The following is a 14,527-nucleotide window of genomic DNA, read 5'->3' on the forward strand; positions in this document are numbered from 1 at the left end:
AGACAGCAAATTTATTATGATGAGCTTAATGGCTAAAAGGAACTTTAATTATGATTACTTTGGCCAGTAAATATTTGGAAATTTTTTTACACTAAGATTTCCCCTGAAGTTTATAATATCTAGATAAAACTTGAATACATTTATAATAAAATAAAAATGGATGTTCAAAAAATGCCTGATATGTGAATTAATATATATTGATCAAAGCAAAGAATATTCCTTCCTTTCTAAGAACTTTGCAGTTACATTGCTTTAGTCTCTGGACAAAAGTACAAAATTCAAAATCAGTCAATGTTTCAAAATAGTCAAATGAATGATTGAATTTTTGTGGAGTTTTCACCTTGGGTAGCTACAGATTTTACTTAAAGATTTAATTTGCTATGTGCTTATTAATTCACTTGGATACTTTAGAATAGCTTTACATTTTAATACCTTTCCCTTATCAGTGACAAGTTGTCGAAAATGGAGCCATCCTTCTTTGGCAGCATCGCTAAATACTTCTGAAGAGGAATCTTTTCTGGACCCAGAATCTTCTGAAGATTTTTGGCTGTCTAACACCTACAGAAAAACACAAAAACATAATAACTTGTCATCTATTTCCCCTTTAAAACAATTTGTATGAAGAAGGAATCTAGGAATATAAACTAGTCCTATGAGATCTTCAGTATTCAACTTTCAAATTCCTCAAAAATGATTTCAACTAACTTGTTTAGAATCTAATGAATACCTTCTTTACAACCTTGTTAGCAACTCTGGATCACCTGGAAGCTGTACCTACCTTTCTTTCACCAATTCTTAGGAACTCTGTGATTTGATTAGTAGAGAGATTCCTCTATGTGAGGAAACTCCCTCTACCTATGTAGGTTGGAACATCCTCTGCATTCTCTTAGAGAGTTGCCTGTCAAAATGCAATTTATTTTTGCATGGAAGTCCTTAAAAAATATCTTAAAAGCATATACATTTGGTTAGCAAAGCTTTTGACAGAACAACAGAAAAGAAGCAAAAATGAATTTCCCTCAGTATTTTACATTGATTCCCCCCTCCCCTTACATTTAGCTTAAATAATTTAGGAATATTTGGAAGAATGAGAGAACATACTTGACAAATATGTATTTTATAACAATTGGATGAAGAGATGAATGTATATTAAGTACTTTCCATTATACTGAGAGCTCACTGAAAAAAAAATTCAAATTATCAAAGAGTTGGGATAGATTGATTTCTTGCACTCAAATCCATGATCAAAATGAGTAAGCTTTAGTAATAAAAAAGCAAAATCAACTATAATATGCTTGAATAACAAAATAAAAACTTACCTTGATTCCTTTCAAGCTAGATACATGCTTAAAAGACCTGTTGGGGAAATAAATAATATCTGCTTATAACACATACAAAAAAGTAAACAAAAGGATATTCTTCCTGGGTCATATGGGAGAACGAACATTTAATAAAAAGCTGATTCAATATTATTCTAAAAGGATTTTTTAAAGGATGAGCGAAAACATAAGTAATCTCTCAATTTTATAAACTTTTCTTTCCTGATTGAAGTAGTAATTAAAGATCCCTAAGCGATTAATTACAATTATCTGGCTGTGGCAATCAGGATTCTATACACCTTACTGCCATTTTTGCCTCATAAGTACCTCATCTGCTTTGACAGTCCAAAAGGAAAAGGAAAACTTTTAGGTGCACTTATAGGACCATACTAAAGTTAGTTTTTTCATTCTGTACAACATCTGATAAAATGTATTTGTTTATTAGGGGTGACTTTTTTTTGTACTTTTAAATGTTGTATATGAGAAAATCTAAAATGGAATATCTCAAAATCTCTACCCAGAGAAGTTCTATGCAAACACTCAGGACTCACCCTTTTGCCTCTTCTCTATAATCATCCAGTCCTTCATCATATGATTTTGATCTTTCAGTCTTTGAGTTGCGTTGGCCATCTAGGATGGGTCCAACAGATCCTAGATAAATGAACAAATTGAACATTACAGTTGGGGTTCTGAGTTGTTGCACTGACAATGAAAATTATAAAATATCATGACCTCCTAGATTAAAAAAAAAGTGAAGTCAGAACTGGGCATTAATTTACACTTACCATGGTCATGTGATAGCTGACGTCGAATTAAAGGGGCTGAAGTTGTAAGACTTGGAGGAATCGTCGCTATAGTGGGCACATGAGAGGTGGATGCTGAAATGACAGCAGATGCAGGAATATGTGCAATATCATGATCGATGCTTGGACTGGTTGGCTCATCTATGAAGTAAAATACAATACATTAACCTATTAAGTGGTGTCATTAACAAACCAGAAACTAGAGAATAATTTGGCAGTTTCTAGGTATAAATTTTAAAATTAGATTAGTCAGTCATAACCCAACCTGAGGGTGGGGCAGATGTGATCTTATTCTCTAGTAATATTTTAGTAAAGAGAGGAACCAATGAAATTTAAAACTGATTATCACCATTATCAAATACAGTAATTCAAAACATTAAATTGGATTAAACATATTCTCTGCACAAAAAGCAAATAACTATCAAAGTAATTAGTTTTGAATCTTCACTTTAATAGTTCAGTTTGAAGTCCAACTCAGTATAAAAAGTTAATTATTCAAGAGAAAATTTAAACAATGAGAAAAAAAATAACAAAATTACCATAAAGTTAGTATTTCCATATACTAAATTCATTTTTTTCATTAACTGATTATACAAGGTAATAAAGTATACTTTAAATAATACCACTCCCTCCATTTCAGGGGTACTTCAAACATGTTTTATATTATTCAATGAGGCTAAGAGTAGAAAACTTGATTAAAATTGAATTCTCTTTTCAAAAAGTACCAAAACATACAGTTTAATCGGTCACACTTCACTATCTCTTCACATTCTACTATCCTGAAACAATTCATGATTTTGGAGACCACTATAGAGACTGTGAAGGTATGTATATGAATGTGCATGTGTGTGTATGTCAATACATATATATCTATGCATACACACAAATAAAACAAATATTAGGTAAACACTTTTCCTCAGAGATAAAATTAAAATTTAAATACTAGGAAGTCTTCAGTTTGGGGAAATATTGATATATTGCTATAATTAACACATAATAGATGCTTTGATTCAGTTAAAAGATTTCAAAAACCTATTAATCATGTAAAAAGGCAAAGGTAACTATTCTTTTGAAATGAAATAAAAATTCAAATGAAGATGTGATCATGTATTCACTATATAAAAACATAAATGCACAAAAGAAAAATCATGAATTGTTTTATGATATTAGAATGTCAGAAGATTATTATGTCATGAAGTTATTTCCTTTGCTTTGGTAGTTATGGAAATGACAGAAAAACATTTTTGAGCTAACAATTCAAAATAAATAAAGTCTTGCTAATGGGTGTAATATTCTGCTTCCCCCCACCCCCAAAAAAGGGATATTAGCAAATGAAACAATTCACAAAGAGTCTAAAAAAGCCCAAAAAATTCCTAAAGTAAAGAGTTCTAGTTAGTGGTAGGGATATTTTTCTCAAGGACATAGGACTACTATTACAACTACAACAAATAGAATATATTTTTATATTTAAAATTAGAAATGAGTGGAATTGTTATTAAAATAGTTGGTATTAAATTAAGTGATGAATTGTAGATCTCATTAGAAAGAAAAGGCATAATAACCAACAAGTCAGGAATTAGCCATAACATCCTCTTAAACTTCACTCATCTGATTTTTAAATCATTGTACCGGTAATAAATTGGTTCCAAATAGTTGCAAAATTAAGCATACATAATATAAACACATATATACTGCATGGGACTTCCTCTGACTGGTATACATATATTCAAAAAAGATTATTTAATACAAATTCTAAAAAACATCATGTTTCATAGAAATTTCACCTATACTTCATACCACAGAAAAGAACACTATATGATTTCAAATGTACGGAAACATTAAAAACTGAAACAAGTAATCTCAAATAATTCTTCTATATTTATTGAATTGGAAATTTCCTAAATTGTAATGTTGTTTTTAATCAGAGACGATGTAAAAATTCTTTGAATAACTGAAATTTTTTTCAAAACTCATGTGAGGAAAGCCAGTGAAAAATTTGCTATTATGAAAATTTAATTGGGAATTATATTTTTGTAATCAAATTCCGTTATGATAAGAAGGGCTCCTAAAGATGGTCACATGTTGTAGCTAGAGACACAGAAGGAGCAGAGTAGAAATTGGAGCAGTAACAAGAGGGAGAGAAGAAAACCAAGGAATATGAGCTTGATGTACATCACTATGAGGTGGAGATTATGAAGTTACAAGCATCAGAAGTTTAACAACACTGATGATTTCTACCTGCCTTGGGCAAAGGCTTTGGAGGTGTCAAACAGAAGTGAAGTGATGTGTTTACTCATTTTCCAACTCCATCTTCACCAAATTCAGACTGCACTCTACAGCACTTTTGAGCTAAACCACTGAAAATTCCCTTTATTAATAATGCCGGGCAGAACCTAACTTTTTGTGGCTTCTGGTTCTTGGTACAACTTGAGAATAAACTGTTCAAGTCTCCTACATAATGTTATCCAACATTTGAAGGCAGTATGGCTGTCCAATATCAAAAGTTGCATTATTTTCCATCATTTACGAGAAGAGTGCCTGTTTTGTGTCCTTGACCAAGCAGCATACTACCTGGACAGTAAGCACAATGTACTGTTTCAAAAATCAAACACAGCAATGTGTGGGGAGGAGGAGAAGGGAGAGTTATACAGTGTCAAAGTCAAATCAAAATAAATCCTTAGAAAACCACACAACAACATTATTTAGGTTGTATTGTACCTTTTTTGGGGGGAAGGATCAACAATTAGGGTTAAGTGACCTGCCCAGGGTCACATAGCTTGGAGTCCAGTCTCGGAGCATCTGAACTCCGATCTTTCTGACTCCAGGTGTGAAACTTTCCTTAGGTACATTTGATCTTGGTTCTCATGGCCCTCTGGAGTTATGGATCTTTGGAGGGACACCCTGGCCTGGCACCCTATGGCTCAGTCAGATTTTCTCCTTGTTGCCACTCTATCCATCACATGGTTATCTCATGGAATGTTCAAGGTCATATTTTTGCTGTTTTGTCTCTTGTTCTCTATATGGCTATATATATTTGGCAAACTGATTTAAATACATCTAAGTCAGAAAGTTGATCTGCTAGAAATGTGCTGAGAGCCAAGTTCAGTCTCAAGTATTCCAGGCCTCCCATGCAGCCCATGGCAGAGCTTGTCCACAAAGCCCGGTCCCCTGCCAGCATCCCAGCCCACCTCAGGCCGCTGTGCTGCCAGAAAGGGCCTGCTCTGGAGGTGATGAGAGCCTAACCAGATTACACTTTCCAGCGGCTTTGGCTGTAGAGAAGGGGGAGAGGAGAGGAGGAGGTCTCATGGATGCCAGCATGCTTCCAGGTCACTCATGATCAAGGATGCAAATGGGCAGGTCCCTTGCTAAATACTGACAATTCTGGCTTGAGGCGAGAGCCTCTCAAGTCTGCTTCTGGCCCGTGTAAAAACCTGCCTTAGCTTTTTCTTCATTAAGCCCATCTCCCCTGAAACTCTAAAGGATTGCACAGACATAGAGCCCTCATCCTGACCCACAGACCACGAAACAAGAACCAGCTTGGGGGGGGCGGAGGGGGGAGGAGGTGGGAGATAGAGGAAGAGGGAGAGAACTAGGTCTACTTTGGCTCCTGACCATGCTCAAGTGGCTAAAAGGATGATGGGCCAGACCTCTCTGCATGAGGTTCTACCGTGGGACGAGACCCTCCTCCAAGCCCCCTGCCTGTGAGTCAGTCCTACCGGTGAGAAGAGAGCAGAGCTGGCAACAGGGGCTCTCGGGGTCAATGATCAACCAGCCCCAACCCCTCTGCTCAGGCATTGTGAAGAATTCGGTGGTTCCCATCTTCCCCAGCACCATCCCCCACCTCTTGGAGGAGAGCTTCTGCAGGTAAGGGTGACCAACTGGTCTAACTTCTCAAAGGCTTGGCAGTTGGGGGCGGCCCCAAGGTTCCATGGCCTTCAGGCCTCAGGGGGGCAAGGCACTCATGTCTTTGGTGGGAGGGCAGGGTCACAGGGGTCAGGGGAGCTCCAGCCCAACTCCTGGTTGTCTGAGACAAAACAAGATTCCTGGTGTGAAGAAACAAGACCCACAAATATGTTCTTCTGATAAAATGGTTAACTGCAGCAAAACCTGTGATGGTTCAACCTTTACTTTTATAAAAGCCAGAGAAAATTTCTCTTCTATCAGCAGTCTCAAGAAACAAATGATCCTGTAGCCACTGAAACCAATGAAAAATCCCTAGTGTGCCCCTTTGTAGATGACACTTTGTGCAAGTAGGGTGTACACTTCAAACACTGCTAATCTAGACAGAACTTTCCTTCAGTTAATCCTGAATCAATCCACAGATAGTATTTTGCCAGCACTGTTATGCTCCTTTATTCCAGGTGGATGAGTTCTTATGACGTGCACATTATTTCCCCTTTTGTACTGTTTAATTTTATCTACAAAATATTCTCCAAAAAGTTTCTCAAGTTGTACATCAGAGTTTTCTCTTTAGAACAAAATCTCAGTACCATTAATTACTCTAATAGATTCAGTGGGCTTTTATAAGAGCAGCTCGTGTAAACATATGGAGATCTTTTTGAACAACTGTTTGCATGTTGTAGTTACAACAGAACTGAGCCTTTTAAAGGTTGAATGATATGCCACGGGTCACATAACTAAGAAGGTCTGAGACTTGACCCCTCTTAATTAGTGCTTAATTACGATTTGAGTAATGCTTAAATATACTGCAGTTTTTTTAAATAGCCCTTCTTAGCTTACTAAATAATATCTATTAAATGCTTTGCAAACTTTAAAGGGCTACATAAATGTTAGCTATCATGTACAGTACGTTTCATTTTATTCCTGTTTTTTTCATGTTATTTTGTTTCTATATAATGTCTTCTAAACAAAAGACAGAATAGCATATTCTAGATAGTGTGCTAACTCTAAAATCAGCAAATATGAGTTTCCTCATCTGAAAAATGGGGAAATATTTTCATTTTATTTGCAGTACTTCAACAGGGCTTCTTGTAAGCCTCAAATGAGACAGTTTTTACAAACTTCAAAGTGCTATATAAATGATAGGTATGATTTTTGCTATTGAATTTCATTGTTTTTGAGTAATTCTGTTTCTCATTTGTAAAGATTTTTAAACTTCTACCTGATTTTGTAAATATTAGATAATTAAGAATTTCCATTAACCTAAAAATGCCTTTCCCTTCATCAATCTGAATTATTTTAAAAAGGGAATATTTACCCCTTCAATATGAATGCATTAACACAATACTTCTCATACAAATTAAGTCCTATCTAAATAACTGGAAAATATCAATTGCTCATGAGTAGGTTGAGCTAATATAATAAAAATGACAATTCTATCTAAATTGGCCTACTTGTTCAAAACTATACCAATCAAACTGCCAAAAAACTACTTCATAGAGCTAAAAAATAATAACAACATTCATCTAGAAGAACAAAATGACAACAATATCAAGAGAATTAATGAAAAAAAAAATACAAAGGATGATAGCCTTGCAGTGTCAAACCTAAAACTCTATAAAGCAGCTGTGGATCAGTGGAATGGGTTAGATATACATGACACAATAATACATGATTATAGTAATCTAATATTTGAGAAAAAAAAACCTAAACTCCAGTTTCTGGGATAAGAACTATTTCACAAAAAATGCTGGGAAAACTGGAAAAATAATATGTCAGAAACGTGGCATAGACCTACATCTCACATTCTATACAAAAATAAGATCAAAATGGGTATGTGATTTGGGCATAAAGGGTGATACCATAAGCAAATTAATAGAGCAAAGGATAGTTTACCTATCAGCTTTTTGGAGAAGGGAGGAATTTATTACTTTAAAAAAAAAACCTAGAAAACATTATGCAAAATATACAGTTTTGATCATTAAATTAAAAAGGTTGTACACAAACAAAAGTAACAAACAAAATTAAAAGGGAAGTATAAAGTTGGGGAAAATTTTACAGCAATGTTTCTAAAAAAAGCCTCATTTCTAAAATATATTTTTAAAAAACTGTCAAATTTGTAAGAATACAAGACATTCCCCAATTGATAAATGGTCAAAGGATATGAACAATTTTAAGATGATGAAATTAAAACCATCTATAGTCATATGAAAAAATGTAGGGAAATGTAAATGATGATGAAATTAAAACCATCTATAGTCATATGAAAAAATGTAGGGAAATGTAAATGATGATGAAATTAAAACCATCTATAGTCATATGAAAAAATGTAGGGAAATGTAAATTAACACAACACTGAGGTATCTTTTTTTCACTTCTCAGTTTGGCTAAGATGACAAGAAAAGATAATGATAAATGTTGGAGGGAGTGTGGGAAAACTGGGACACTAATGCATTGTTGGTGGAGTAGAGAAATGATTCAACCATTCTGGAGAACAATTTGTAACTATGCCCAAAGAGCTATAAAACAGTGCATATCCTTTGACCCAGCAATGTCATTATTAGGTCTGTATCACAAGGAAATCATATAGAAAGCAAAAGGACTCACATGGACAAAAATGTTTGTAGTAGCTCTTTTATGGTAGCAAAAAACAGGAAAATGAGCAAATGTTCATCAGTTGAGGAATGGCTGAATGAATTACATGAAGGTAATGGAATATTATTGTTTTATAAAAAATTACAAATAAGCTGATTTTTGAAAGGCCTGGGAATATTTACACAAACTTGCTGCTGAACAAAAGATGCAGAACCAGGAATACATTGTACACAGTAATAGCAAGATTGTGTGATGATCAAACATGAAAGACTTAGTGGTTCTTAGCAGTTCAGTGATTCAAGGCAATCCCAATAAGCTTTGTATAGAAAACACCATCTGCAACTATGGAGATTGAATGTAGATCTACATGTTATAGGTTTTTTTTAAATCTCATGATTTTTCCCTTTTGTTTTGTCTCTCCCAACATTATTCATAAAGAAATGTGCATTAAAAAGTTAATATACATACATAACCAGAAAAATAAAATAACAAAAAAAATTTAAAACCACGAACCCTTACAATGTCTTTTTATTACTTGTCAAATACTTTTAATGTAATTGATTATCAGCAAAAGAATTGGATGGAAGAGGGAAGCATGCAACAGGGAAAAAAACCATTCTTCAAGTGAAAATGTATAATAAGCTTATTATGTATGTTTTTTCCCTTTTCTAAACTGCTATGAAGTAGAGGCAAAGCAAAGAAACTGTGAGGGCAAAAGAGAGGTCTTACCTGCAATATAATTAAAGAATTTGCATCTGTTTTGCTAGAGAAAGATCAAAGAATAAATAGAAACTAGCTCACAGGTTTCTTTTATGTGAAACTGAATTGCCCCCCAATAACCCAAATGTTGGTACTATATTTGAACGCAATATATATTTTTGACTTAAGACATCATGAAAAAATCAACCAGTGATATTGACAGACATGACATAAAACAAAGCTGCAACAAGCAAAGTTCTATACTAATTCACAATAATAAAATTATATTAAGTCCTGTAAAACAGGTATAAATAGGTTGATTACGAGAAACTCCAAGAAAGTACACAAAAATACAGCTAAACCATATGATAAATTTGACCTAACACATTAGCAATAAGAAATGTTTAAAAACATAATAGCTAATGTTAGTAGTAAAGGTACAGAGCAGGGGGGGGTCTCAAGATTATATTCTTTTTTTTTAAACAGAAAATCTAAATCTCAAATTAACAAAATCTCAAAGTCCACTCAATTCAAATCATAATTGGCCAAGAATCCAGTTAAAACTATCAACAGATCATTTAGCGTTTACTCTAAGCTCAAATGAGGGGAAACTCAGAATTTCAGGAGAAAGTCCTTTCTATTTTTTGGATAGCTGGCCCTTAAAGCCCACAGAAAAAACCTCATTCCTCTCGGACATAAAAATCTTTCAAATAAATACTTCAAGGATAATTACTACTCTCTCCCCAAGTCTTTTTTCTGGACTAAATATTCTAGTGAGTCAGAGAGCAAGCACATATTAAATACTTACTATGTAATGGGCAATTTGTTGATGTTCAAAAAGCTGACATTCTAATGGTGAAAGAGTATATAAATAACTAGGTATATACAGGATATGCAGATGAGGAGATGTAAGATAATTGCAGAAAACAGGGGTACTAGCAATTATGGGCAAAACCAAGGGGCGAAGTGAGACAGGAAAGCATCCCAGCCATGGAAGACAGACGATGAAAGAACAAGCAGGTTAGTGTGGCTGCACTGAGGAGCACAGTAAAGCGTAAGACAATGGAGAGAGAAGGAAGAGCTGAATTTTTGCTGAACTTTAAATGATAAATATGACTATTGATAGGGAGGCTCCTGGAGTTGGTACCAGATCCATCTGAGAAGGGAGAGTCTTGAGGCAGAAAGGCCATTTAGCAGGCAAGCTATTCTAGCAGTCTGGATGCTAGGTCTCCACTCCACATGGAGAGAAATGTATATGAGAGCTGTCAGGAGGGCTCTGAAGTGACAAGCAACAGTGGCTCAGATAAGTGTGCTAAAAGTGACCAATAATAGGAAAATTCAGGGAATGAGTTCCATCTTGAACATGCAGAATTTGATGTCCAAAAAGCAACTGGGATGAAACTTGGGATAGATCAGGGCTGGATATTTAACTTCAGAAATCACCTGCATAGACATTTATAACTGAACCTATACTAGCTGAGATTACCAAGGTAATAGTAGAGAGAGAAAAGGAAAAGGGCCCAGGACAGTCTTGAGTTGCAGCAGTAACTAATGGGTATGGAACAGAAGAAAAAACCAAGAGAGACTGAGAATAATAGAACTGAGGAGTGTTCAAGCATATTGGATTAAGATAGGAAAGGGTAGGGTCATGAAACCTTAGAAAGGAACGAATATCCAAGCGTGGCGTGCTGCAGAGACCAAGAAAGACTGGGAGTTAGAAAAAAGCCATTTGATTGAGCCATTAAGAAGTTACTAGTGAATCTGCAGAGAACAGTTTCAGTGAATAAGGAGGCTGGAAGACTGCACTCTCTGGGAGGGAGGAAAGGAAGTGGAAGTGCTGCATAAAGAGCTTTTTCAAAGCGCTTTACCACAAAGGGGAGGAGAGATGTCTACAGGGTAACAGCCAGCAGGGAGGATGGCATCAAAATAGCCTGGAGCAGAAATGGACATGATGGTAAATGGCAGGAAAGCAGCCAGTGGGGAGGAAACAAGAGGATGGTGAGAAGGCTGGGAAGATCTACTGGAGAAAGGAGGGCAGGCTCAATCCTATGTAAAGGAGTTGTTCTTAGAGAGGAGACTGGGGAGGGAACCAGGGAAGAACCGAGTAAGAGGTCTGGATGACAGGAGATAAGAATGAGGGAAAAGCAGCAGCTACTGAGGGATATATATGAAGAGAAGCCTCAGCTAAGCACGTCGGGAGGAACAAGGGCCATGGGAAGCTCGAGAAGAGACGAGCAGGTCTGGATAGCCACTGTGGAGTGGGCTACGAGAGTCATTTAAGAAAAAGGAGACCAAGGGGTGGGATGGAGCTAGGATGGAGAAGGCTTGCCTGAGTTCCCCTCAAACATCCCCCACAGAAGGAGGGATGGACACTTCCAACACAACACAACTGAGGCTGGCAGGAAAGGCTGGGGACACCAAGTGATTGTGGGGGGACAACTAAATGGGCAGCTTAAGTGCTGAGTCCTGAGATGGCTTGGGGTGGGGGAAGGGGCAGATCCAGTCATGGTCCCAGAGTGAGGCGGCGCAAGAACACAGATCAGTCTGTATTTGAGGCGAGTGGATGTCCGGGCACAGCTCCAGGGTGGTCACTCAGACAAAGCACAAGTGAGGAGAGCAGTAAATCGTACCACCTTGGATGAACTGCAAACTTACAGAGACCCAGCTCTGAAAACAGCTGCTCCAAAAACCCAAAGCTTGGGACAATATCCCCTTCACCCTGGGAACAGAGCTCAACATTAATAGGGTGGAAAAATGAGCAAACAAATGAACAACAGAAACTGACCCTAGAAAGTTACTGTGATGACAGGGAAAGTCAAAACAGAAACTCTGAAGAAGACAGCAAAGACAAAACTGCTACCTACTAAGCCTCAAAGAAAACTGTGAATTGATTTCCGGGCCCAGAAAAAAATTACCTGGAAGAGGTCAATAAGAATCTTAAAAATTGAGAGAAGAAAAATTTGGAAAAGAAATGACAGTGACACCAAAAAAAAAAAAAAAAAAAGTCATGAAAAAAGAATCAACAGCTTGGTAAAGGAGACACACAAAAAAAATGCAGAAAATAACACTATATTTTTCTAAGAGGCCAACTGGTAAAAAGAGGCCCCAAAACTCTTTTACAGAGAGAAACTCCTTAAAAAGCAGAACTGGCAAAATGTAAAATAATATACAAAAATTCCCTGGAGTTCTTTTGAACTCCTTAAAAAGCAGAATAGGGCAAATGGAAAAGGAGGTACAATAATTCCTTTAAAATTAGGATTGGGCGAATGAAAGTTAACAACACCATGAGACATCAAGGATAAAGCAAAATTTAAAAAAAAAAGGAATAAAATGTGAAACATCTCACTGAAAAGTAACTGATCTAGAAAATAGATCAAGAAGAAAACTTTTAAGAACTTTGGGCCACCTGCAAATGATGATCAAGAAATTATCAAGGAAAACTGCTTTGATATTCAAGAACTTGAGGATAAAACCGAAACTTAAAAAATGCATTAGTCACCTACTGAAAGAGATCCCAAAATGAAAATATTGTACAAATATTGTAGCAAATTCCAGACCTTTTCAGGAGAAAATATTGCAAGCATTCACAGAGAAAAATTCAAATATTATGGAGCCCTAGTTAGAATAACATAAAAATTTAGCAGGAGCTGCTATTTTAAAAGATCAGGGGGCTTAGAATATGATATTCCAGAGGGCAAAGGAGCTAGGATGACAACAAAAAATCATCTGCCAAGCAAAAGTAAGTATAGCCCTTCAGAGGGAAAATGGTCATTCGTTGAAACAGAACTCCCAAGCATTCCTGATGAAAAGACCAGGGAGGAATAGAAAATCTGACTTTTAAATATAAGACTCAAGAGAAAAATAAAACAGTAAAACTAGAAAGAGAAATCACAAGAGATTTAATAATATTAAACTGTTTATCTTCCTACATAGGTGATGCTTGTAACTCCTAAGAACAATAAAAAAAGCATGCCAAAGATAAAGTAGGATGACATCTTCTGGCAAACAAAAATCTAAAATTTAATAACATAAATATATTTCTTCAAGTAATTCTCATATAGCTTTATCGTAAAACAGTATGGGAGCACCTAGATGCTTTAATGAAATATAATCAGCTGGTCCAGATGAACATTTCAGGTTCCAAAAAAATGGTCAACGAGATTACCAAGCCACTCTCAGAGAGCTTAGAAAAACTGATGAACAAAAGAGTTATTCTAAGTTTGAAGAAGAGTCAACATTTGCATTTTTAAAAAGGGAAGAAAATAGAGAAGTTGCCAGAAGCAAAGTCAAGTGAAGTCAGTGCCAGTGAGCTAGATTTTGATTCTTAGGAAAATTAAAGAATTGTGAAAGAGATGGTTAGTAAACAACTAATGATTCTAAAGAGCCAGGATGGTTTTGCCAAGAATAGCTTTTAGCACAATCGCCTATTTTCATTATTTCCTTTTTTGGACAAAGTTAATAAACTAATTGATAAGAGAAATGCTATAGATACGGCTACTTTTTAGCAAAAGCTGAGGTTTTTGTGGATAAGATGGAGAGATGCTGTCGAAGGTGAAAATAAAATTAAATGCATGAGGCACAAATGCCAGAATGAGCATTAGAATGTAAGTAGACTAGACTAGATGACTCTTCTAGTTTTAAATTCTATATGGGGGCAGTTAGTTGATTTATTCACGTAAGTTCAAGTTCTGCATAGCAAAATAATAGACAATTTGATTATAAAAAATGAATATGGACCAAATCCCTATAATACTTGAAAGCCAGAACTGGATGGCAAGTAGGAGGATGTTGTAATATTATCTAGATAAGAATGATGTAGTTAATGACAGTAAGAATTAATATGAAAGCACAAAGAAAAAAACTTATCAATTGGTGACAAATCAGATATATGATACGAAGTAAATGAAATAAGATTACTAAGATTACCGAGAGAAGGAAACAATTTAAAAGGGATATGGGAGAATGGGGGAATAGGTATAAAAGACATCTAGTTTGGTTTTGTACACATTGAGTTGACCTAAATGTGAAACTTCCAAATATAATGTTCTTTAGTCAACTTTAACTGATGCTACTTCCCGATTCCCTCAACTATTAATGTATTTTTCCTCTTCATATTATTTTGCTTGCTTATCCTCAGCACTTTATACTGAGAAAACACTTAATATGCTTATTTAACTGGATTTAGAAAATGAGGGTGTGAGTTAAAGGGAAATA

The 14,527-nt window shown here is 35.6% G+C and overlaps 1 protein-coding gene across 6 annotated transcripts in view; it reads right to left on the reverse strand.

The window, feature by feature from the left end:
• The window catches only part of ARHGAP21 (Rho GTPase activating protein 21), a 144,850-nt gene that overhangs the window by 19,341 nt on the left and 110,982 nt on the right, over positions 1 to 14,527 (reverse strand). For all 6 annotated transcript variants that reach the window (XM_051961180.1, XM_051961181.1, XM_051961178.1 and 3 more), the window contains 4 exons: positions 2,102 to 2,260; positions 1,868 to 1,967; positions 1,317 to 1,353; positions 433 to 558 (listed from right to left, as the gene is read on the reverse strand). In XM_051961180.1, the coding sequence (XP_051817140.1) occupies positions 433 to 558; positions 1,317 to 1,353; positions 1,868 to 1,967; positions 2,102 to 2,260 (422 nt within the window). The remainder of the gene's footprint in view (positions 1 to 432; positions 559 to 1,316; positions 1,354 to 1,867; positions 1,968 to 2,101; positions 2,261 to 14,527) is intronic.

This window comes from Antechinus flavipes, chromosome 5 (genome assembly GCF_016432865.1).
Source record: "Antechinus flavipes isolate AdamAnt ecotype Samford, QLD, Australia chromosome 5, AdamAnt_v2, whole genome shotgun sequence".
In the NCBI taxonomy this organism is placed as follows: domain Eukaryota; kingdom Metazoa; phylum Chordata; class Mammalia; order Dasyuromorphia; family Dasyuridae; genus Antechinus; species Antechinus flavipes.